At 44.0% G+C, this 26,723-nt stretch overlaps 1 protein-coding gene across 4 annotated transcripts in view; it reads left to right on the top strand.

The window, feature by feature from the left end:
• The first annotated feature begins 652 nt into the window (after positions 1-652).
• The window catches only part of nck1a (NCK adaptor protein 1a), a 39,574-nt gene continuing 13,503 nt past the window's right edge, over positions 653-26,723 (top strand). The window contains exons 1-3 of one of the 4 annotated variants that reach the window (XM_063219154.1): positions 653-719; positions 8,037-8,129; positions 9,270-9,500. In XM_063219154.1, the coding sequence (XP_063075224.1) occupies positions 9,275-9,500 (226 nt within the window). In that variant the 5' untranslated portion in view covers positions 653-719; positions 8,037-8,129; positions 9,270-9,274. Of the gene's footprint in view, positions 720-7,883; positions 8,130-9,231; positions 9,501-20,827; positions 20,895-26,723 lie in introns of those variants that run through there. The other 3 variants (XM_063219155.1, XM_063219156.1, XM_063219157.1) reach the window with 3 other exon arrangements.

Here is a 26,723-nt window from a genome sequence, read left to right as displayed (position 1 = left end):
TAGGCTGTAGAGTAAAATGTTCGGAGATACAATGATGACAAATGCACACAGAAAATACTGTTGTGTTCTGGTATGACATGCAACCAAAATGGGCGAACATTAAAACAAGAAAAAGGTTTTAAGATTATTGGTCAACATCGACAACACAGTAACCATAAGGGATCAAATCAAAGCCATGTTGTGGAACTTCTTGGCAAAGTTAAGTCACTCACCACATTAATTCAACACTAAGCTGGAGGCATCTATTTTTCTTATTTATGTCAACCTCTGACATAGACAGCCTAGTCAGCTTTTTTTCTTCTAAACTCAAATGTATGTGTGCTCCAACACCAAAATATAATGCTAGTAAGATCTGTCTTTGTCTTATTGACAAAGGTTAAAATAGTGCTTGTAGGCTATTGCATTATCTTGATCCTATATGAAATGAGATTAAAAAAAAAAAAAAAACTAAAACATGTCATTAAAGGTAGGCCATCATTAGTCACATAACATTACGCTGGAAGATAAGTCGGCATGATGGACAGGAAAATTGACCAATTAAAAGAAAGTCATCCGGCTGCTCTTGACCACTTAAAGTTTCCCGGAGGCGGGTCTTTGCAAGTACAGTAAGTTTGAGTAAGTCGCGCTAACTGGAGTTTAGTAGGACCCTGATCCCTGATCTGATATCCTCTGTCTGTCCATCAAGCCTACAGAAACTACAACCGGAGTGGACCAATTCGGTAAGTAGTCTGGACATTATTGCTCACTCTGATCATTTGCGTTGTACTTTTGCCATCTTTCCTTTAAGTCATATATCTTGCTGTTTCGCTAATGATCTATGTGTGAGTATACTCATATTAACTGATGCATCTGTAGATAGTGTAGCGCTCATCAAAAATGTAATGGTCCGCCATGGGTTGGCTAGATTCTTTTCCTGAATTTGGACAGATACTGTTTTAAGGTAACGGGGTCTATTGGGTCTATCTTTAGTTTCAGTCAGCTGCCATCAGTCTGCTCACTCTTGCTGTCTTTGAGATGTAGCCTAACCATATTTTTTTCATGGTTTCATTATTTGAAGTAAAAACCGCTGCGCTGTCATCTGAATGACACAGCCACTATATTGATTTAAGACATAGGACATGGCAATGATGATTCGCCAGGCAATTTCCACTTTGAAGGGGGTTTGGCAGTTGACTTATTTTTGTGTCTTCACAGATGAAAAAAGTGTCTTGTGGGTTTGGTCTCTTTGTAGACTCCCACACGCGTTGAATATTAGTTTCAATGTAGCTTAGGGGCTACATAGGCTATCAGATGAAAATGCAGTAGGCCTATTGATATTCAAGTAGGGTGCATTCAGCTAAATCAGCTAAATTGGGCCGGATAAGCATTGGGTGTCTCATTTCTTTTAATTCTACAGACCAACCACCACAAATGTACTGAAATTGTTGCAACATTAGGCTACTACTCTATCAGTTTAAAGTCATTTGAATTGCATAACAGCTTTTTGATGGGCAGGGGGAACCCTCATATGGAGAGTGACAGAAGAAAGTGAATTTTCAGTCTTGCCAAAATAAGAAATCGTCTAGATAAAATAAGGATGATACTGTTTTCAGATGTGATAAAAACTGGAAAAACGGATATGTTTTTAGGTTTGAATTTGTGCCTTTAATCTGTGGCAACATTGTGAACTGTTAAGACCTAAAAAAGTCAAAAAACCCATCGGCCCATTTTGGCTGAACATGTTAAGGTAAAGTGGGCCGCCCTTTTCAAGTAATTTGGGCCGTTTTTTTCTATGGGAATTACCATTCATATATAACAATGTGACTATTATTGAAGATGGGGGTGTCAGGGGAGCTCTTTTAATGAAGTTGTGATATCTTTTTGGAAACAGGAATGGAGGAATATTAAAATCATCACAAATTTTGTTTTTCTTTTGTGCAATTCTTAGTTTTACCATTGGAATGAATAGGTGGCCCATTTTACCTGAATAGGTGGCCCATTTTACCTGAATGCATTTTTTCCATCCAGGATGACACATCTGTCACTAAAACTTGTAAAAATTTATAATTTTTTTACATGAATCATCTTGTTTTTTGTCATGAAATGGAAGATTATGAGTCACTTTACGCAATCAATCTTAAATTTGGGTAAAGTATTGATGTTCTTCCTCAGATTTCATCAGTCTTTCTGAATTTGCCAAAAAGTGGCCCAATTTAGCTGAATGCACCCTACATTTCTTCCAGACGGTCATTTGTACCTCGTTTGGAATCGAGATATCACCACAGCGGACCCAACAAGAATTCTCAGCAGGGTTTTGTACCGCATGTCGCATCTGTCTATGGCAGCCCATAGAACCATCTGCGCGCAAGTTGTCAAATCTTGCACAAACATTCTAGGGGTGTCAAACATAGTAAGGCCCGGGGGGCGGATGCGGCTCGCCAAATGGTTCAATCTGACCCCAGATTTGTACTGAGAAAAAAACCTGAGAATGTCAATAGGAAGAATGTGTCCTGTCCATTAGAAAGTTGCTACAGGTTTTCAATACTGAGAGCATTTTTTTGCTCTTCATTTAGGCCTACAGTAAATGTGCCTGATATAGGCCTACCCACAGTCATCCACCTTGAGATGGTTGGACTCCAATTTGAAGCAGAAATGTGTGGTATTTTGCAGCTGTGTTACTGGTCCGACCCATGTAATATCAAATTAGCTGTATGCAGTGTTGGGCAGTAATGCATTACAAAAGTAATTCATTACTGTAATGCATTACTTTTTGCTGTAATGCAGTAATGTAAGGCATTACAGGGCAAAAATCTGTAATATTTACTTAGTTACAATGCTAAATAACTTAAGTTACAATGCATTACAATGACCTGGATTTTAGTGGTATTCAGTGTGGTGGGTCAGAAAGAAGCTATACCTGAACCTGGTAGTTTTTAGTCTGGATGGCAAAAACATCTCCTGGATGGGAAAAAGTCTCATGAGCTTGATTTACACTGTAAAAGTTACCAGATCCAACCATATCCACATAGGCCTACAGTTCTTTTGGCGAAAGTAACTAAAGTAATGCAAAAGTAGTGTAATGCCTTACATTTCAAGTAGGCTATAGTCATATTGTAGTGTAAAGGGATTATTCTGAAAAGACAGTAACATGTAATCAGTTATACATTACAGTTTTTGAGTAACTTGCCCAACACTGGCTGTATGTGGCGCCTGGACCGAAATGGGTTTGGCACCCCTGTTCTAGATAGTTTCCTGGTAACTCACAATAATTAAGCAATAAGCCACGAGAGGATGTGGGTTTGTGCTCGATTAATAACGGGTAAACTTCTTTAAAAACGCTGTAATAGCAATTGATTTGACCCATGTCGTTCAGTTGACTAGTTGAGGAAGTGGATGGTACTCTGGATGGAAATGGATGGATACTCTGGCAACACTACTGGGCGTGCATGCGTTCGTCGCGCTGCCAGACACACACTTAGCTACAAAAACTCTACAGGAATGAAACACTACAGGAATGAAACGTCTTTGCAATCACACTGCGCTCTTCTTGTAGACCCCCTACCCCAACTGCAATATATTGTCATTACCAATTTAGAGGCGTTGCGTCTAACTTAGACGCGCATAGAATCTTCAGTTGGAATGGTGTGTGTTTACGCCCGATTTACAACGGCTATCAGCCAATGAGAATCGAGAACCAGCCTGCACAGTGTTAGATATTTTATTTCCCTACCCCCAACCCCTCTAGCGCCACCAGCAGGTTAAAGTTGCAAATTGCAGCGGCTTATAACTTTTGAACCGTTCGTCTGATTTTCAAAAACTTCTCTCCTGATTACAAAAAGTTTTGTTTTTACTTTCCTTCCTTTCGTTTTATTTTTATTTACCCAAACTGATGTTTCCTTTGACCTTGATGTACATTTCCTGCTGGTGAGAAAGTTGGCTGCTCTTGTGGTCCTGTGGGTTGAGGTTAAAGTGTGACATCTCACAATGCAGGCATAACAATGTTATAGCCTCATGATGCTCAGCGTACCTCCTGGCACACTGTAATAGAGTCATTGAAAAGTTAACTACTATAGTACTACACTACTATGACAGTGCACAGGACCTTTTGTAATGCACAAATGACTTGGACATTGCCATTCTGGTAACAGCAAATTCATAACAGCGTGTCTTAACGGGTTAAACATCAGACTGAAATGAGCTTTGAATACGGACCAGAGGGGAATTTTCATCAGATGAAAAGTCTTTTCATCAGATGAAAAAGACAACTTTCGTTTGTACAGTAGACCATGGACATCATTCATATTCTATATGATGTCTGTGCAGTAGACTGCAGTAGACTATCCACTGAAGATTTTAAAATGTTTCTTTGCCATGTTATCATGCATGCATGGCGAACAAACAATGCAGAATATTCCACACCGATTTTCCTTTTGTATCACCCCATGAATTACGACCGTTGTGCATTTGTGGTCACTCAGTGGCAGTTGTTCATCACTCCGGAGAGAGTTTCCCATGATGTCTCTCAAGTGTTTTCCAGATGGATCTCTATTTTCAGCCATGTAAAATCTGGAAAGTTTTGTGCCCTTGGAGACCGAGAAAGTCTTTCTCACAGCACAGCGTTCCTCCCTCTGCCTCAGCTGGCTCCGCTCCCCTCAGCCCTACCTCTTGGAACCGTAAAGAGGCGGATTTCAGCTTGGTGAGAGGTTGTAAGTCCACAAGGAGGGCTTTCACACTGACCAAAATTTCCCCCAGAACTGTCAGGGAAATTGTGGAAATAGGATTGAAGTTGATCATGAAGCTCATGGACAAAATGTGATTAGATAGTAGAAGACGGTATAGGTGGAGATGGGGGGTGGTGGACAGCTAATGATTGGCAAGATGTAGTTTATCCTCCCTCAATAAACATTTTTTTCTCTCACACGCACGCACGCACGCACGCATACACACACACACACACACACACACACACACACACACTATAACCACTGCTGCGTCCTCCACCAGCACCACCATCCATCTTCTCCACTCTACCCCTATCCCATGACCTATGAGTTGTGGTGTGATACGTTTGCCTCTGCCTCTGCCTCTGCCTCTGCCTCTGCTTCTGCTTCTGCTTCTGCTTCTGCTTCTGCCTCTCCCTCTGCCTCTCCCTCTGCCTCTGCCTCTGCCTCTGCCTCTGCCTCTGCCTCTCTGCCTCTGCCTCTCTCTCTGCCTCTGCCTCTGCCTCTGCCTCTGCCTCTGCCTCTCCCTCTCCCTCTGCCTCTGCCTCTACCTCTGCCTTTGCCTTTGCCTCTGCCTCTCCCTCTGCCTCTGCCTCCCCTGGTTGTGATGGGAGACTTTGCTGCAGCGGAAATTTCGTGACAGGAAGAAGGGGGCCTCAGTGTTCACACAAATTGAGTCAGGGCACACATGGCCAAGTAATTGGAATATGGCAGATTCTACTGTCATGAGATTTGGTGCTGCTGACATACCCCCCCCCCTCCCCACACACACACACACACACACACACACACACACACGCACACACACACATACAGACAAACATACACACACACACACACACACACACACACACACACACACACACACACACACACACACACACACACACACACACACACACACACACAAACATACACACACGCACACACACACATACAGACACACACACACACACACACACACACACACACACACACACACACACACACACACACACACACACGCACCACCACACCACCACCTGATGAAGTAGCTCCCTCTCCATCTCCATCTCCCTCTGCCTCGGTCTCTCCTCCTTTTGGCCACGCCTCCCAAAAACCTCCCCCCACAGGACGTGACCTCATGCAACTGGAAATCGCAGAGGTCAGGGGTCAGAGTGATGCGACTGGGTTGCTGTTGGATGCAGCAGGAAAAGAAAACAACACAGTGTGCTGCACAGTGACTGTTTATTTTGTGGAGGCTTCATCGGACTTTTCTTTGCTGCTGTTTATCACACTGTGATCTTTTTCATGGGTTACAACTACGGCTGCACGATATCAGAAAAAAAAATGGATACTCGATAACAGCATGCAATACCTCGATAACGATATTTAGAAATATAGCCGAGTGTTTTTCTTGTCACTAATTTGTCGGTCTGTGTGGGGGGGCGTGGCTTTGGTCATGGCGGGCTTCTTGCGCATTTGTTGACATTCAGCAAGTGATTGGACTGCACAGAAATGTTTTACTTGTTAGCGATAATTAAGTCATTTTCGCGATACGCATATCGCCACTCTTGATATCGCGATTTCGATACATTTTCGATATATTGTGTGCAGCCCTAGTTACAACATCATGGGAGGGAGGGAGGGAGGGATGAGTGGCGTCCTGTTCAGGGCTTGACACTGGCACCTGCCAACCGACCAAATGCTGGTAGAACTTGGCTGTGGCTAGTAATACTTTCAGTGTCACTAGCCAATTTGGCTGGCAGCTTATTGATATACGTATTATAGTAGCCTATTCTTTTGTTTGTCCCTTGTGTATCAATTACTTGTATGTAAGTTCAAGAAAAAGGTCAATAACTCAGCTTCTACTGTATTTGCTTGATATACTTCCATGTAGCAAGCTATACACCGACCTTGCTTTAGCGCCTCATCTTCTGAGGTTAGACGTACACTATCATGATAAAGAAAAAAAACAATGGAAAATCTATGGCTAGTGGAATACCTGAATGACTAGTGACTCGGGAAAGCCACTAGCCACAGTGGCCGGTGGGTGAAAAAGTTAACGTCAAGCCCTTGTCCTGTCACCACTGTGGTTAGTGTGAAGTGCAGGGGGAGGGTGGATGGTGGTCATGAATCTGAAATGTTTTGCTTGCTATACGTCATGTCTGTAGTGGTTGCCTCCCACAGGGAACACTCTTAATTACCACTACATGCGTTAGTAAGCAAAGGACAGTACAACAAGGAGAGGTCCTGTTGTTCTCCTCTCTACCAGTCTGAAGATGGCATGTATTTGAAGTATCAAGGTTACACTGAACTGACATGGCACCTTCAGGGCTTGTACATAAATACACATGTTTCTTTGCAGATGTATGACACATTTGTTTGTCTTGTTTGTTTTGTCTGTTCACTTGTTTTCTTTACTATTTAGAGACCAACCTTTAGAGACAACTTTTTGTAGTACTGCCACTGCGTATCACGTTCACACATCAATCATGTCGCTGTGGGCATGTATGCTGTGCCTGTGAGCCCAGATCCTCTCGGATAACGGCACAACTGGCACTCGCTTCCCAGCAAGTGGCCTCTTGTGAAAACAATGGCAGACCCTTGTTCCTCCGCCTGGCGCAGGACTGTGCACGGGCAGACTGCCTGGGCCTGGCTTATCAGCACCTGCCCCTGCTGCCATCGCTGCTGCAGGAGGAGGAGGGGGGAGAGAAGGAGGAGGAGGGGGAGAGAGGAAGGAGGAGAGAGAGGGAGAGGAGGAGGAAGAGGGAGCGGAGGAGGGGGTAGAGGAGGAGTGAGAGGGAGAGAAGAAGGAGGAGGGAGAGGAGGAGGGGGTAGAGGAAGAGGGAGAGGAGGAGGGGGTAGAGGAGGAGGGAGAGGGAACGGAGGAGGGGGTAGAGGGAGAGAATAAGGAGAAGGGAGAGGAGGAGGAGGAGGTGGAGGGAGAGGAGGAAGAGTAGGAGGAAGAGGGAGAGGTGGAGGAGGCGGTGGAGGGAGAGGAAGAGGGAGAGGAGGCGGTGGAGGGAGAGGAAGAAGAGTAGGAGGATGGCAGTGTGTTGGTTTTGAATAGACTGATTCGCTGACTGATTTTACCGTCTGATCATGTACTGTGATCAGCTCTTCCCTTCTCTGCTGTGCTATAGTTATGATGTTTGTAGCCTACTTGTGAAAACTATGATGATTCTAGTGTTTTGCAGGACAGTGGCCGTTTTCAATCTTACTCCTGGTGTTCTATGTTGTAGTATCTGACCCATAAGGTTGGTTTTGAATTGCTCCTCAGTAGTGTGTTTGTGTGCTTATCTGTTGATCTCCTGTAGCATGGATGCTTTGTCTATTGTCTCTCTGTCTTCTCAGCTCATTTAGCTGCTGCTCCCAGTCTCCTGTGGCCAAGAGCGAGATAAACCAACCCTCCAGCTTGGCACATGACCACAGTTTGATGTGGTGCAGGTAGGTGTTTGCATAGCTCAGGCAAATAAGACTATTAATCTGATCTGTATTTGTATGGCCGCTACCTTTGCTGCAAATGTAAATAATCTCGCTTTACGTTTGCACTGTTGGAGGAGAGGAGGAAGTTGGGAGCAGATAAAATGGTGTTGTTTTCATAGAGAAGGCCATGGTGGCCCTCCCCTCCTGCCCTTTTTTGTGCGAAGTGATTGTGTAAGCTACTGCTGTTTACTTTGAGCTGCCATGATTGCCTCGCAAACTCAAAGGAGCTGGGTGCTGCAAATTGAGTTGTGGGTTAAAGGCTGACTTTTTCCACTTTCCCGATATTCCTCGAGGCTCAGACAGGGTTTTTTGTGTGTGTGTGACCCTCGGCCCCCGGATGGTCTCTCAATGTCTCAAGTTACGGCCGGTGCGCCTGGCGGTTGCTTCACCGCCTGCAAAGCAACAAGGGGGAAGAACGCTCCTTATTCTGCTTTTTCTCCTTTTTCAAGTGGGTGCCCAGAAAATGGGTCATCAGCAGTCTAGTCATCTTTCTGGGCTGCAGTCTTTTAAAACTTTCCACTGGTACAGAACCACAGAAAACTGAAATACATTTGCATTGTGGAAGAGTAAGAAGGCATGTAAAGGCAGATGTTTGATTCTATGCCTACCAGGTAAAAAAAAATACATCTGTATCTGTAATAGAACTTTATCTCTCCTAAAAAAGCAGTGGAATATGAAGTTACATCAGAGGGTTTACATTACAGGCTTAACACAAAATGTTAGGAGGACTCTGATGAAGACGCATGTCGAAACGTTAGTCTTACTGCACTGAAAAAATAAATAGCAGAAAATAGACATCCGTGTGGCACCAGATTCTTTTCCCTTTGCACTTATTATTTAGTCCTGCTCTGGTTGCACCGGATTGTCAATTTAGAAGCGCCGAATGCGTATCTCCTTTGTTTGTTTACTCCTTTGGAGTGACCGCTTACACATACAATACAGTACAGTACAGTAGATTGAGTTGTTTGAAAAGTCTTATATTGTCTTTACAGCCCCACCTGCTGGGGATGTGTGTGACCTGCAGGCTCCACTTTGCTCCAGTGAGCCTTGACTGTCCTTTATTTAAAAAAAAAACATCCTTATCCTCTTTACCTCACCCAGTCAGGATGACAGAGGAGGTGATTGTCATCGCCAAATTTGACTACATCGCCCAGCAGGACCAGGAGTTGGACATCAAGAAGAACGAGCGACTGTGGCTGCTGGATGACTCGCAGTCCTGGTGGCGAGTTCGCAACGTCACCAACCAGACTGGACTGGTGCCCTCTAACTACGTGGAGAGGAAAAACAGTGCCAGGAAAGCGTCCATTGTAAAGAACCTGAAAGACTCCCTAGGTAAGCACACCGAGAGTATACAGTAGGTGCCAAGATACACCTTGAGTGTGTAATGACTGAGGGAAAACTTGTCTTTTTGGCAAAACAAATGTCAAAACTGGCTTGCCACACCACTTTCACAGGAAAGTCACTATAACCATAAGACTATAATATAATAACACTTCTATAATACAACTTCTATAACACTTTTAACTTTAAAGTGTGTGCCAAGATACACCTTGAGTGTGTAAGGCCTTAGTGAAAACTTGTAAGGAGCCTTTTTGTTGTCAAAACATTTGCCGAATCCTGGCTTGCTTACCATTTTCTTTAAAGGAAAATCACTATATCCATAACACAATAACACTTCAATTTCTATAACACTCTTTACTTCTATAACAGCTTTATTAGATTGTGTAGTGGCCGTTTGTCAAACAAAATCAAATTAAACTTAAATCAAACGGAACACTTCAGGCACCATGGGCAGGTAATGTACGCAGGCAAGACAAAGTCCAATTTCCAGGCAAAGTTCTTGAGTTGATGGTGGTTTATTTTATTCCAGTTGAGCAAACACATGGCATCTCTCGCTCTGGTAAAAAACCATATGCCCATCACCCAGGTGCCTACACAGATCACCACCTACTTCCTACCTATATACAGGTGTACCTGTGCCCACTATCGCCCCCAAGTGTTCAAATGATATATCGGTAAATAAATCAAAGAAAAATGACTAAAGCTATAAAGCAAAGCAAATAACTAAACAAGTAGAATTATCATTTATTATTAAAATTACCACATTACTAAAATACTAATAACTAATCATACTGTAATGTTCTCAAAACAATAAACAAATTAACCATTAACTTTAACATTACTTAAAAAGAATAGTATAGCTCCAACATTCCGGCCCCTAATTGGGCATTATCACAATTACTGAATTATGAAAAGAGGAGCTATACAATAAGCGCTAACTAACTACATCAAGCACAAATGTCTTCTTGCTGCACCTACAAAGAAAAGATAAGTTAATCAGAGAGAGAGAGAGAGAGAGAGAGAGAGAGAGAGAGAGAGAGAGAGAGAGAGAGAGAGAGAGAGAGAGAGAGAGAGAGACCAAATGGCCAAGTCAGTCCACTCCAGCCTCCAGCAGCAGGCACAGCTTCGTCACAGGCCTCTCCAGGACACTGGTCTTCATTTTGAAGCGCACGGAGCGTGCATGGCCCATCGCATCTGATCTCACTTCCAGGACTCTCCCCATCATCCAGCCTCCTCTCGGTGCTGTAGCATGTGCCACAAGAACAATGTCTCCAGGTACAAGGTTTCTTCTTTCTGTCCACTTCTGTCTCTGAGTGAATGGAGCTTCATCTGGCAACACCCTCTCAGCAGGCGAGTCTAGAAGTAAGGCAAGTCTTGTTCTAGGAGCTTTCCTCTGTTGAGTCTGGTCTCTCTTGATCTCCGGGTCAGCAGCAGGAATCAACTGAAGGCCATCATCCAATACATGCCACTTGTCCTGATCGACATCAGTTGGCTCTCTGACGACTGCAATTCTTTCCAATTTGGGTTGTAGCTCATTTTGCAGCTTGAGGTCTACTCCTGACATTTCAATCTGCTCCTCTGATGCTCTTTCGGTGAGGTCATGGTGATGCTGTTTTACAGGAATTCCTTGCAGGTGTTCAACAGAGATGTAATTTGCTGCTACAGAAGAATAGTCACGTTTGCTTCTGCAGCTGCCACCATTATAGACTAACCAACCAACCCGAGTTCGGGTGGCGTATGGGCCGTCATTCTGGCTGTTTATCACCTGCCAAGGCTCCAAGATTTTAGATGCATCAGTTCCTATCAACAGTTCAACATCTGCATGAATGTCATGAAGTTTTACATCTTTAAGATAAGGCCATGGAGCAATGTCAGCTTGTCTGGGAATGTTAAGTGTAGACACAGGCATACACTTTTGAGTTAAAACATCAGGAAGCTCTATAAAATCTTCAGCATCCATGCCAGACACCTCCAGCCCTGACAGTATGTGAGCATCAACAACTTTCTGTTGGCCCATAGTTTTTAGAAGAATGTTTGTCTTCTCACCTCGCAGCTTCAGCTTTCTTGCCATGTTTTCTGTGCAGAACGTTCCAGAACTGCCAGGATCAAGGAACGCATATGTCTCTGTGGTCTTGTTGGTCAGTTTGCTTCTGACTTTCACAGCAACAATGGAAAAGGTGGAGTGTTCTACTCCGGCCCCGATATGGCTACATGTCTGAGAGGGCACATTTGAATCAGTTGAAGGGTTGACAGATGTACCTGTATTCTGTTTTTCTATGTGAAGGACTCCGGGGTGTTTCTTGTGACATACATGGCAATTCAAACGTCTCCGACAGTTTTTGCTTATATGGCCTATTCTGAGGCAACCGAAACAAATGCCCTTGTTCTTGATGAAGTTTATTTTGTCACTGTGTTCTCTGGCTTTAAACTCTGAGCACTGATTCAATGTGTGGTTGTTCTGCAGGCAAAAAAGGCAGCTATGAAAGGAGTTGGTGTTATTCATTGCATGTCCTGAAGGCTGCGCCATAGAGTCTTGGCTGACAGGAGTTACATTTGTGGCAAAACTGCTTTCCTTTCTCTCACTAAGCTGACTGCGGCTGGATGCTTTGGTGTGAGAAGAGGGGTAAGGATCTTGAATATTTCCAAAAACTGGATCTAATGCTATTTTGACTTGCTTCTCAATAAAATTCACAAGATCATTAAACATGGCTCTATATCCTCTTTTTTCCAACAGATCACATGCAACATTCCTCCATTTCTCTCTTAAATTGTAGGGAAGTTTCAGGATAATGCTACGCATGTTAGACGGTATGTCCAATTCACTCAAGTACATCACTTGTTCTATCATGTTCGAACATCCTCTGAGAAATAAAGACAGTGCTTGCAATCCTTTCACGTCCTCACGTTTTACTGGAGTCCAGTTCATTATTTTCTCCATGTAAGCAGATGCAATTTTGTGTTCATCTCCAAAGTGCTGTGCAAGAAGACTTTTGGCTCTTTGATAGCCTTGATCTGGGGGAAGATGTTGGCAACTCTGCACAAGGTCCCTTGGAAGCCCCCTGGTGTACTGTTCAAGGAAGCGCAAACAGTCAATCGCATTATCCGTCTTCATTTCCACTCCATTTTCAAAGGCCCTAATAAATGACTGATATTGGAGAGGATCTCCATCAAAGACAGGGAGATTTCGTGCAGGCAGAGTTGATGATACACTCTGCTGAACTAACAATGCAGTGATTTCATTTTGTTTTTGCATAATGTTCACCACATCAATTTTGTTATTTCCAGTTTGAGTTTGGGAATTTAAATTGTTTCCTGTTTGATGTCCGAGGAGAGCAGTGCGTCTTACTTGTGGCGGCATTACATTCATTTGCGCAGCAGGTCTTTGCTTTGGTCTGACTACTGGTGCAGCAGGGAAGGCAAGAATATTTGCATGAGGAACAAAGTCGCTGGCTTGGGGATTTAGTCCGGTGGAGTTTTGGGCTTTACTCTTTTTCAAATAAGAGTTCATTCCATCTGATCGTTTTGAACCACACTGAGACGTTTTACTTTCTAATACCTCAAGCTTTGCTGTATTTGCTGCCAAGTCTGTTTCCAGCTCCAATTGTTCCTTTTCCCTGCGTAATTTTTCTGTTTCTCGTCGTAACCTTTCCTCTTGCACTTCAATTTCATGTTTCTTTTTCAGCAGCTCAGAGCGTTTCAAAAGAGCCATTCTCTCGGATTCCGCCTTTGCGCGCGCCTTGGATGAAGAAGTTGATGCGCCTGTTGCGCGTGATTTTGCAGTACTAGATTTTACACTCAACACATTTGAAATGCTGTCTTCGGGATTTATCCCATCATCAAGACAGTCTGTGTCATGAGGCTCTTTTGGCTGCGAGTATGGTTTGCCACTTTTAGACAGCCACTCCTTTATCTCCTCAGTAAATGCTCGACATGATGTGATTTTATCCTCAAAGTTTTTGATGTTGCTGTTAAGCGTTTGGTCATTCTCTGGTAGAGGCAATTCCATGAATGTCTCGTGTACTTTAAGCGCCTCCTCGTAGCACTGAATGAACAAGGCAAGCTGCGCGTTCACAGCATCTGATTTTCCACCTGACTCAATTAGGCCGCGGATTTTATCCATAAACCTTTTAGATTGCTTAATTTTTGCTGATCGATTTTCTTGACAAGTCTGTATGTAAAAGCATATTCCATTAGGTGTTAATTTAATCGACCGTTTTGATTCAGGCCTTTCCAATCCGGATTTCGCCTCTACGTCGGACATTTTGCTACAAACTTATAATTTTGAATAAAGTTCTGAATCTGAATGCGGCAATGGTGACGAGCAGAAAGTGCCGAATTTTATCGTAAGCAATGTTCTTATAAAACAAGCAAGTCCTCTTCACCGACACAGGTTGTGAATGCACAGGCTTCTTATCATGCCTTTTTATGAATGAAGGTGGCCGGGCGCGTAAATACAAAGCGCGCAGCAGTCAAGGCAGCCAGTTTTAACTTTTTAAAAGTCCAAACAACTTTTCAATGAAATCATCTTCACCGTTTTCCTATACGGCTTTTAACTCTTCAGCAGTGCACATACCACGAGTTCTTTGTTCTGGGCAAGGCCTTCCTCCCTCACGCCAACAAACAATCCATGAACGATGAACTCACAAATCCTTTTTCCATCGGATATTCCAATAATGTCCGAGATCCAGATCCAAGGAAAGTTTTCATTAATCCATAGGCGCAGACTTTTCCTTGAGCCAGTTCTTAGTTGGGTAGGTTTTTTACTTGTGTAGTGGCCGTTTGTCAAACAAAATCAAATTAAACTTAAATCAAACGGAACACTTCAGGCACCATGGGCAGGTAATGTACGCAGGCAAGACAAAGTCCAATTTCCAGGCAAAGTTCTTGAGTTGATGGTGGTTTATTTTATTCCAGTTGAGCAAACACATGGCATCTCTCGCTCTGGTAAAAAACCATATGCCCATCACCCAGGTGCCTACACAGATCACCACCTACTTCCTACCTATATACAGGTGTACCTGTGCCCACTATCGCCCCCAAGTGTTCAAATGATATATCGGTAAATAAATCAAAGAAAAATGACTAAAGCTATAAAGCAAAGCAAATAACTAAACAAGTAGAATTATCATTTATTATTAAAATTACCACATTACTAAAATACTAATAACTAATCATACTGTAATGTTCTCAAAACAATAAACAAATTAACCATTAACTTTAACATTACTTAAAAAGAATAGTATAGCTCCAACAGATTGCTTAATGTTCCCAAAATAGTGAGTAGTAATTGGTTGAGCAGAGGCGATCTGGCAGATGTGCCTGAGACTGTGGCAGGGAATTAGGTCGCAATTGACCTTACTTCTCCAAAACGGCTGAACCAACAGCTGAAGGATGCCCTCTCTGGATATACGAGTACGCCCCCATTGTACTGTTTCTCACAAATGGCAGCTGCTGTTTCAGCCATGCTGCCATTGTCTCAAAGTGATGCTTGAAACATTAAAGAAAGATGAGAAGACTGGAGCGAACAGTTTGCCTACGTTGGTCGATTACCAAATGTTGGGCTAGTGTAAACTGTGAGTGTCTCGCATAGAATAAGTTGAGGAAGGCCTGATGAAGGCTTGCATGTGGATCCATGACTTGAGGCATTCTGACATCCTTCATTATCATGTGACACTACAAAGCCCTCCTTTTCCCTCTGAAATGCAAATCTGTGTCTGTCTGAATCTTGGTAGACAAACACATTATTATTCATTTGAGGTGGTGGCTTAACCAATTGATGCTATATGCTGCGTAGCGCAACATTGCCCCAGGTAGACACAGCATTCAGGCTCATGGCATTTGAGATTTTTTTTTATTCAAAATTTTGGTTAGAGCTAGAGCTGAATGAATACATTCAAATGCAAGGGTCTTAGCTTGTAAATGCAAATTATTTAATGTTTCTATGTGGTCAGAGGCTGCAATATTTAGGTTTCTATAGCCCACCTTTTCCCCAGGCATTTTGCAGACGTTTTTTTTCAGGTGCTTTAGGCATCATCATGGATTAAAGAGCGCATTACACACAGGCACTGTGTGGTGTGTGTTCAGGATGTTTTGGTTTTCCCCAGGCCACTGAGTTGGCATACTCATATCCAGTGATTATGATCATGTCTTCCTCATCCTATGTAAGTCCTATCAAGGCTGCAAGGCAGCAAGGCTGCCTGCGACTGTGTGCAGTTAGCCATGCCAGTGCTGTATTTGGAGTCTGGGCTTGCCTCTCAGGTTGTTCCTCTCCTCAAACAGTGTAAACAGTGGCAGATTGGATGACAGGCCCTCTGTTCCCTGTACAACACGAGCCATGCTGTCTGTTATCAGTGGAGCCACCTATCGTGTGAAAGAGGATAGGGGCTGGACGGCTTCCCGCTCATTATGGGGAGAGCGCAGCGTAGCGCAGCCGGACATGGAAAGTGACTCTTCCTACCCCTCAGGCTGACAATGCTATGTGTAAACTGTATCGGTGGAGCACTACAGTCAATTTCCTCTCGTGATGTATAATCTTGGGGGGGCTGCTTTTCACTATTTTTTTTTAATTTTGGAAGTCATGTCTTGATTTTCCTTTATTTCAATTACATTTTATTTTGCTACAATACACTAGGAAGGCCCTATATTAATCAAATTAATGAATGCAGGGTTTTGGTCACAAAATATTTAGTAGCCATGCCAGTATATATTAAGCCCTAATCCAATTGATTAATTCCGAATCTAATTAGTAATTGTGTTGTGCTTTGACCAGCACAAGGACTGAACAAATGGTTGATTGGTTCTCTGCAACAAGCAGGGCTAAATACCTCAGCCTGTCAAATGTCAATACAAGAATTACTGGGTTGTGGTCAGTATTGATTCAAACTAGCATAGCCATCCTGTAAACACAACTAAAATGTCAAATATAATCTACTTTCTAATGGATGACTATAGGTACTTAACACATATACTCATTTGATCGTGTATTTGATAAATAATTAGAGTCACCATTCCACCTAGTATAAATGTGTCTTAACACACCCTTGGCCTTATTGAACCACACTTAACCCTGCAGTCATGTAGTTTGCTAAGAGGCACATTAGTGATACAGGCTTTGTTAGTGTTGCCTCCGAGCCGTAGGCTGTGTTTTTGGTCTCTATGGCGACTCAGCCTTTTTCACACCCCCACAGGAAGCGTAGTCACTCATTCAGGTGACCTGTGCTTGTCTGAGAGGACCTCCCAAATTACAGCCCTACCTGCCGACCAGGTGCCTCCAAAGCTGTAATCCAAGACATGGCCCTATTCAGACACGATGGTAGTGCCTCTGTCGACAGCAGGCCGGGGTGACGGGTTCGCTCTCCTCCATAGCCAAAGGTTTTAATCGGGACCAGGCTGGTCTAGGATACTCGTCATGGTTCGATTCAGCCACTCGGTCACTTTTCATGCAGGCCTGAATTCTTCACATAGCCTTAATAATGTGTTGTTTCAAATGACAAACTTTGTTGGGCATTTTAATGTGCTAAAGCAGCTTGAAGTTTTCAAGTGATACTGAGGACGGTAAAATTCTGCCATACCAGGGATGAAAATGGGGACTTTAAAGGTACTCTGTGTGAGATTTTTAGTTGTTTATTTCCAGAATTAATGCTACCCATTCACTAATGTTACCTTTTTCATGAATACTTACCACCACCATCAAATTTTAAGTATCCATTATGACTGGAAAAATTGCACTTTTCATACATGAAAAGGGGGATCTTCTCCACGGTCCGCCATTTTGAATTTCCAGAAATAGCCATTTTTAGCTGCAAAAATGACTGTACTTGGGCCATACTAGAAAATCTAAGTTTACTTTCATGAAAAGATCAAATTTGGCAATAGGCAGCCCAGTTTCAATGAGCAGCATAGTTGCAGTACCTTTTTTGACCATTTCCTGCACAGTGTACCTTTAAAGAGTGTTTGTATAGCACATTTCATACACAGATGCAGTTCAATGTGCTTCACAAAAATAAAAGTGAAGGAATAAAGAAAACAAGAAATAGAGAAAAAAAACATTTAATATAAGACTCATAGAAATAAGGTGCACAAACCCCTTTGAGTAACAGTTGGACCATGCACTCTCTCATGCATATTGTTCCACATTTTGTAAGAACAGCCACACATGTCTTTTCTGTACATGGATTTTTCATAGGGCACAGCACAAGCCTACCTTCTCTGTGCCAAATATAGCTCATGAAATGGCTTGAGAACATTGAATATGAGTATTTCTTGCTTATTGCGCTGTATGATTTAAGCAGCAGAATAGCATTGCAATGCCAAAATCAGATTAAAGAACCTTCGAAATGAATACAGCTCACAAATAAACTGCTATAAGATTTATATATTTCTTTGCAAAAAATAGAATTAAAACTGTGGGTAAAAAAATGGGCATCGCATTGTAGGGTGAATAATCTACATTGTGGCTCTCACACAGCCATATAACAGCCTAGTGCTTCTCAACAGGAGCTCTACAGCCCCCCAGGGGGCATTAGGGAGGCCAAGGGGGATGTTGAGAAGGAGACAGCTGAGAGGGGGCAGTACTTAGTTGCCATTGGGAGGCATTAGCCAATTTTATTTTGTAATACTAAGGGGGTGGGCTTATGATGGGGTCAATGGGCGCTGGGATGCTTATGATGAGGCCAAGGGGGTGTTTGTTGAAAAAAGGTTGAGAACCTGAATAGCCCTACTCCATCATACCTGGGGCTTTCCCCATCCATGTGCTCCGATTCTGCCTGTCCAATACCCTTTCCTTTGCTCTGGAAGATGGATGCCAGGCGGTTGGGTCGATAAAGGCAGGTGCTCTTTTATATTGTGGGATGGGTAAATAAAAAAGAATGTGGCTCCATCATTTATTCTGTTGTGTACACACTCCAGAAGATGCTTGAGAAGACAATGCCCTGAAAATGGCATTCTTGTTGTAGATAAAAGGAGCTGTTGATGCCTTTTAAAAGCACTCCTTAGCACGTTCACGTGTGCATACACTATAGAAATAATATCATATAATAATATTATCTACTATGACACTAAAAGTGTTTATCTTTCGCCATGTTGACCCTCAATCCTTTTTATTGCCGTGGATACCATGAGTCACCAGCACCCTTTCAGGCTTTTTTTTTGGGAGGGGGGAAAGGGGGGGGTGCCTTTACTTCGATAGGATAGTGAAGTAATGATAGGAAGCAAGTTGGGAGAGATAGACGGGGAAGGGTTGGCAAAGGACTCGAGCCGGATTCGAACTCGGGTAGACCGCGTAGTAGACGAGTGCCCTACCATTAAGCCACGGTAGGGCCCCTTCCAGTTTTATAGGTCCCTCTCCCACTAACTCTATCTTGTTTCTCAACAGGGGTTGAGCCCCCTGGGGCGTTGGAGAGCCCTGGGGGGGGCGTTGAGATGGAGGCAGGTGAAGTGTGGGAGGGTGGGATGGGCTCAGGGGCACATGGTCAGGGGGTGTGTGGGGGGGCTTATTGATGAGCTCACGTTTGTTCAAATTAAAAAGGTTGAGATTGAGAACCACTAACTCATATGCCAGCCTCGTCTGGAAATAAATTACAGAAACACAGAGGAACACTTACCTTAATCCTTCTTAAATCTCATGAGTAATTACTTGTATGGTAACATTAAGTCATTACACAATACTCAAAATAGTTTGGGTGTGTAGTGTTTTACTAAATATGAAGTTGTCGCAAAAAGGACGAGTGTACTTTTTTTTACAAAAAGATTTTGAGATTTGAGATTTTTTTCCATCTGACTTCCAACCGTATTAAGATATGGACTTACTTTGTGAAATTATTTCCATAGTTTGCAAATTCCGAGGCTGATTGCTAATGGGAGCGAATTTATGATGTTTCTTCTCAGACTGGACTCTAATACAGGTAGTCATTGACCCTCAGTTTAGTGTGTAACTCCAGCAGCTCAAAAGAAGTATATCAATATCATACAGGCAGAAACATGCGCACGATCCTGTAACTCAGGGGTGGGGAACCTCTGTCTCGAGGGCCATTTGCGGCCCTTGTCGTTTCATCCGGCCCCCGATTTGATTTTAATGTTATGCAGCTTCACATGAAATATTACATATTTTGTAAAGGAATATTAGAAATTACATTTGCAATACAATTAAGTTATATTCAGGGGTCCTAGAGAAGGTGGGGACTGTTTTTAACGTAGCTGCCTTCAATATAGGCCTAAAGTGCAGGGGGAAATCCTGGTTTGTGTTCATAATACGGCCCTCTGAGGACTTTTACGGCCCTCGGATGAATTTGAAGTGGCCCTTCGAATGCAAAAGGTTCCCCATCCCTGCTGTAACTGAACCAGTACATAGGTGTAGATCAGGGTGGGCAATTATTTTGGCCCAAGGGCCACATTGGGTTTATAATATTGACCGAAGGGCCAGATGTCGCAGACAGCTTGCCCATGTCAATAATAAGAAATTGTGTACGCTAACATAACTTGTCAGCTATGCCATTCCCGCCTATTGTAATTAAATGTATTTATATAGTACTTGTTTAATCGTATGTTGGCAAGAGCCCTGTTTTATGTAGCCATATCCTGAGTGACTGTATGAATTTGGATTTAAAAGTTCTCTTTCTTGAAAAAGCTCAGCGGGCCGCATGAAATGGCTTAGCGGGCCGCATGTGAGCCCCGGGCCTGGGTTGCCCACCTCTGGTGTAGATCTGTGATATTCTATACAACCATAATCCCATGCTAGTCTTCCGTCCGGCATATTGACAGGGAGAGGCCTATGGCCACCCCAAACTCCACCCCAAACTCCACCCAGCCTGCCCTGCCCTACCCTCTGTACCCCCTCCTCTCAGAGCCACTGGAATAGGTGAGATGTTTTGGTTTGGAAAACAGGGAAACGTGAGGACCTTGCGTGCCTGAAATCCAAGTGGCCCATGCTGCTGCTGCACTGCTCGAAAGAGAAACAGGTGGATGTGAAAGCACCAAGTTCCAGGCAGTCACCCACACATTCCGTGGGGTGGTGAAACCAAACCCCAAAGCAAGCAGTCTGCCACAGTGTTAGCCTGGCCTGCTGACGGACACATGGTTGCCGTGGCAGTGACCAATGTTGGACAAGTGTCCCTGCTGCAAGACCCACAAAAAAAGTTGTGTGGGCCCCATGCAGGCAGCAGCTGAACAGCTTCAGAGGAAGCCCCCCTCCCCTCTTCCCTCTCCCCTCTCCCACTCCCATTGGCTCTCCTCAGCCATGTGGGCGGGGTGGGGAGCCGCTCCGCTAATAGCTCTGGACTTTCAGGAAGTTCTCATGAAATAGTTGCTCCACTACAGGGAGAGGGAGAGGCACAGTCGCTGCTCCAAAGCCGGGAATGGATATGGCTAACCTATTTAAACATTTCTTCCGTGAGTTCACAGTTTTCTTTTGAGGCTTTTGCTTATCGGACAAACAGGGTTGGTGTGTTTGTTGTTTGTTTAGTTTGGTGGAAAGAGAGCTGGGAGAATATCCTATTTGGAAAAGTTTTTTTTCACAGGGTTGTTTTCACTTCACACCAGGCTAGGCTATTGTCCCGGGCCGTATGGTTGGTTTTGACTGTGTGCTGATGAAAGTGGCAGAAAGAATTCTCACAGGCAGGTCTTGGGAAAACAGCTGGAGAGACCCATCATTCTGTTGGCTTCAGATTAGGTAGCTTTGTAGAAATGAGGATTTTGTGCTTTCCTCTCCTCTGTGGGAGCCCTCTCCCCGCCTCTTGCATTCAGATGTAAGTGGGTGGATAAGGATTTCAGACTCCTAGCTAAAGCTTGTAATTGCACTGCAAAGACGTGGTAATCAGGAACACAGACAGGGGTAAAGTCCTTCACTCTTTCTGTGACACAGATTACAAAACAACACTGCTGTATCACTAATTTTTTGTTTTGTTTAGATCCACCTAAATGTAAATATTTTCACCCAGTAGCCTAAGTGTGTGGCCAAAGCCCTTTACTAATTGTCTTTTTAAACCCTGTTATGGAGTGTTCCAAAGTCATCCTGTTTGCTTTGCTACAGTTTGAGTGTGGATTTAGTGTGGATTTGTGATTCATGGGTGTCAGGCAGCGATGTGTGGCTAAATGAACAGCCATCCTAACGGAATGTCATAACAGAATAGAAGAAATGTGAAGCAGCAGTTCTGGGGCCGCTGAATTGACACACATTTGAAAGGGCAGCTTCACTGGACTCAAATGTCACAGAAACGGCTGTTCAATTGCTCCATTTTCCCTTTTCTTTACCTTCAGGGCCAGTAAAGAGTGGGCAGGCGAGGGTAGGGGGGTGTCTGTCCCGCGGAGAAAGGGAGAGAGGGGGTACACTACACTCCCCTAGGGCAATCTGGTTACTCTTAAAAATCAAAGCAGAGTCATGTGTTGGCTTTAAAATGGCTCCACTTCACTAGTTAGGCTTGAGGTCCCCCCCACACTCATTCAACACACATGCTCTCTACTCAGTCACTCTCAAGCGCACACACAAACACTCAAATCCACTGCATTCATACACACACACACGCACACTCAAGTGACCACACACACACACACACACACACACACACACACACACACACACACACACACACACACACACACACACACACACACACACACACACACACACACACACACACACAAGAGAGAGAGAGAGACGCCACCCCCTGTAATTCTACTGCTCTCAGCCTCTTCTCCAAGGAGAGCGGAAGACCTCTAATTTAAGACAGATTTCTTTTGAGCTCCCATGGAGTACAGCAGAAGGAAGTGAGTGGCAATTGAATCATTGAGGTCCTGCGTCCTGCCTCTCTTTCCTTGTTTTCTTAATGAGAACTCCCCTATGCTAACTGCATTCTCCTCGGCCAGTGATATACTCTGTCTGTGTATCTACTTCCTGCCTGCCATCGCTCTCTCTCTCTCTCTCTCTCTCTCTCTCTCTCTCTCTCTCTCTCTCTCTCTCTCTCTCTCTCTCTCTCTCTTGCTCTCTCTCGTTATCTCTTTCTGTTTGTTTTTCTCTCTATCTCTCTTTTTCTCTTTCTCTCTCTCACTGAGAGTGTTTTATTTCCCACTAAACATTGGGAAGGGCGTTTGTGGGGGGTGGAGTGGGATGTTGGATGTTGGGGGGGGGACTTGGCAGAGAGAAGGGGGAGGAATTCTAGGACAAAAGGAGTGCTACAAGGGGACATTTTCTTTGCTTTGCTAGCACTCAACTTTGGCAAATGTTCCCCCCTGTTTGTATTTGCCTTTTTTGTCCCCACTTGTTGTGCACACACTCTCTCTGTCTTTGAGATCTCGGGGCTGGAAAATCTTAGATGACTGGGGTGGGAGAGGACTGGACTGGAGAGAGACATGGCTGCCATTTTTGAGGGCCTGCCAGGCCAAGCATTAGCATAGCGTCAGAGCCCAGAGGATCCTTTGTGCTCTGGAAGTTAGTGGAGGGTGGACCGACTCCAACACAATAGCAAGATGTCATCTCCCTCCAGTTCATTTGAATATGCATTGCACTTTTTCGAAAGCCATTATGGATTCATGGGGTCTAAACGTCTAAACGATAAACAATGGTGGGTTTTGTTTGCTAGCACACACTTCGGAGAAAGTTTCAAGTGGGAGATTGAACTCGATTGTTTTAACATCTAGCGGGGAGGTGAAAGTCAGCATGGTCAAGAGGACCCTGAACTCTGAGAGTTAACTTGTTCTCTGAAGGCAGGCACACATCTCCATGATCTGTGACTGGGAGCCTGTGTGTTGTTGCTGTTGCTGGCGTTGCTGTCAGTGGTGGTCCCAGCACTGTGTGGTGTGGTGTGGGCACTGCAGACCATGGGACCCCAGAGCAGGGTCTTTGAGTGTGTGTGCTTTATGATGTCATCGCTAGAGTGACCTCAGCCCAAACAGGAACAAAGACTGGGGGGTCATCGGGCTGTGTTTGCTCGGGCCCTTTTCAGAGGGGTGGAAATGAAAACGCTGCCTCGTCGCGGGTCACCTCACACCAGTAATCTCGCTTGGCCCGGGCTGTGAGCCGTGAGTGTGCAGCGCTGTGCTGTGCTGTGCTGTACTGTGCTGTTGCAAAGCCGTCTCTGTCTGATGTGCAGAATCTGTGCCACATCTCTCTCACTTTTCCCTCCTCTCTTTCTTTCTCTCTCTCTCTATCTGTCTCTGTCTCTCTCTCTCTTTCCATCTGTCTCTGTCTCTGTCTCTGTCTCTCTCTCTCTCTCTCTCTCTCTCTCTCTCACACACACACTCTCGCTCTCTCTCTCTATTCCGCAGCCCATTCCCTGTTTAGGTAGTGTGGGGGAAAGTCCATCCAAGGATGGTCGTTTGGAGTTACTGCTGTGTCCATTGTCCTGTAGCTAGTAGGATGTGCTCCATTCCATCACTGGAATAAAAACACAGCATAAACAATGTTCTTTTCATTCTAATCGGCTTGCCGGCCGTGCCTAAACAATGAGTTCTGTGTTTACCACTGAATGACCTGGTTTATTAGTTCGAGATATGTCTTATAATTAGGATTTTTCGGGAGGGGGGGGGATTTGTTTGGGTATTTAGTGCCAAGTGTATATCTTTGCCTTTCCAGCGGAAAGCTGGGAAATGAAAACTTGGGGAGGTCGAGAAGGGAAGTTGTTAGTGTAGGCTAGCTGCTGAAGGAAATGAAACAAAAGGAGGCTAGGACGGCCGGACGACCCGCGTGTCTCCTGCCAGGCCTGTCAGGGTCGTGTCTGGCGGGGTTGTATCCACCAAGCAGATCCTTGGGATTCCCCTCTTGTTAAGTCATTGACTTCATTGTTTAGTTCCAGTGATTGATCACAGAGTGCAGGAAAACACTCCCCCTCTCTCCACGGTGTGCTTCACAGCACAGCTAGCTACAGCATGGCTACAACAGCGTATGTGTTATGGTTGGAGGATGATAAAGGCTTGGTCTGCTCATTAAGGATTAATGTGGCTCGAAAGAAGAAATAATGTAGTGTTTGCTTTGTGATGTTGAGTTTTGTATATCAAAGATGTGTGTATGATTTCAAAATATTATCTTTGACACAGTTGCAGAATTCACAAATATTTCACAACGAGACACTTGGACGTTGCCTTCCAAGACAGAGAGAGGAAGCGTTTTATCTTCCCGAGAGCAGGAAAGTACTTCTCTTTCAGCAGTGAGGCACGGCATCTGAAATTAGACTCAGGAAGTGTGACTGTCAGTCATCGGCATGTTTTGTTTGCCCATTTCATACATCATAGAAGTACTCAGGGGGGCGCTGTGTGTTGGTTGTCGGTTAGTAGTTGGACACATGGATTCATGTCACATATAAATACCATGCTGATTTCTCAAAACAAAATGGCATTATCTAGTGTAGTTTGTAGATGATATCAGATTGGTTCAAATGCCACACATTCAGGGCTGTAACAATATTGTATCGAACCGAGAAATCGTGATACAAAGACTCACAATACTGCATCGTGATACAAGGAGGCAGTATCGTGATTCACCCTTTCAAAGTTTTGACACCCATCAGTCCAGAAAACTCCCACATGATATGAAGTGATGGTGCTTGCGCGCTTCAAATCATCGTCACTATTATATTTAAACTTTTTAAAATTATGTGTAGTCTCTTGTAACCTATTCTACCAACAATCTGTCATAGTTTTATTCATAATTTTCTTTTATAACATTGGGAAATATGAAATTGTGGGTTGTATCGAACCGTAGGTCACAAATCGTGATACGAACCGAATCGTGAGTTGAGTGTATCGTTACAGCCCTACACACATTACTACAGCATTTATATGGCACGACGAAGGCCAAGATCAGATCATTGAAGTCCACGGCTTTTCTGAGATCATTTTCAGTTATTATTGTAAACAATTTTTATGTTATGTCTAACAAGCTTAATTTTTAAAAAGTACTATATTTTATACTTCATCAATGTTTTAAGTTTCTTGTTTCTTGTCATGATGGATTTCACAATCAGTATGTTGGACAAATAGTAAAAAAAAACACCTGCCAAATAGTCACCAAACATCACCAACTCTCCTGTTCCTGGTTCATGTTTACACTTCTGTAGCCTATGCAATAGACCCCTTTAGAGTTTGTAAACAGGTATGACGTAATTTGGCTGCGTGCGCACCGCTGCCTCAAAATCGTCCGTGCTCCCTTCACTTGTACAGAGACTCAACAGGTGTTTTTTCCGAAAAAGATAACGGATGCTCGCGCTAACCTCAGATATGCAGTGGGCACCATGGACACGGGTATTCCTGGCGATGTCGTCAGTCCAGTCAGTAGTTTAATGTCTTGTAACAACAAACATCTCCTATGCTTCTGGAACAGCATCTTCCCTCTCAAAATAGCATAACAAGTGTACTTTTCGGAATCTCTATTTTTTATCAACGTCGTATAGGCTTCAGAACGGCAGTTTCTCTCTCTTTAGTGTCTGCACTGTCACCCAGTATTACATACAGAATCACCACTCCCGATTTTACCCATGCCGGCAGTTCTCCTAGTGGCCGCTGTCGAGATACGTCTCTGAGCGCAGCAGCCCGTTCTTTCTGAGTGGAGTCTGCACTCCCCCTAGAGTGCAGTACCACCCAGAAAAGTACAGTCTCTCGTAATATCCATACAATATCTCTGGTGTGTTTGAGTCGACGATGCGCACGCATTCATGAGGACGTCGACTCTGAACAGGTCTATATCAACAAGTGTTTCCTGAAATGAGATTTTAATGCCCGTAGTGCACAAGGGTTCAGAAGACATTTTGTGTCCCATCATCAAGTGCTGTGCCTTGTTTTGGAGCCGCTCCAGGGGCCTCTGTGTCAGCTGAATAGGGTCTCTCTACTGCTGCTGCTGCTGCTGGCTGGCTGTTGTGTGGAGCTCCATCTGGCTCCCATTTTCCAATGGGTTGGGGTTTGGGACGGGGGGACGGGGTGGGGGTAGGGGGGGAAATGAGGTGGGCGGTGGAATTGTGTCTCACACACTGACAGGAAACTTTCCCTCAGAAAACTCTCTCTCTCTCTTTGCATTTGGTGTTTTTCAGTTGCACCCTGACCCCTCCTGCTTACCGCCTCATCCAGACCAGCGGGCTCTCCAGAGCACTTCCTGACTGCTGACTTCGTTTAGCATCAAAAGTTCTGCAATTTTATTCCTGAATGTTTCAATCAGTATCATTCTGACATCAATTTTTAGGCTCACAGATGGCATCACACACACACACACACCCACACACTCTCTCTCTCTCTCTC

This window comes from Engraulis encrasicolus, chromosome 16, assembly GCF_034702125.1.
Source record: "Engraulis encrasicolus isolate BLACKSEA-1 chromosome 16, IST_EnEncr_1.0, whole genome shotgun sequence".
NCBI classification, from domain to species: domain Eukaryota; kingdom Metazoa; phylum Chordata; class Actinopteri; order Clupeiformes; family Engraulidae; genus Engraulis; species Engraulis encrasicolus.
Note: the sequence above shows the minus strand (reverse complement) of the source record. Positions and strands in the feature narration are given on the sequence as shown.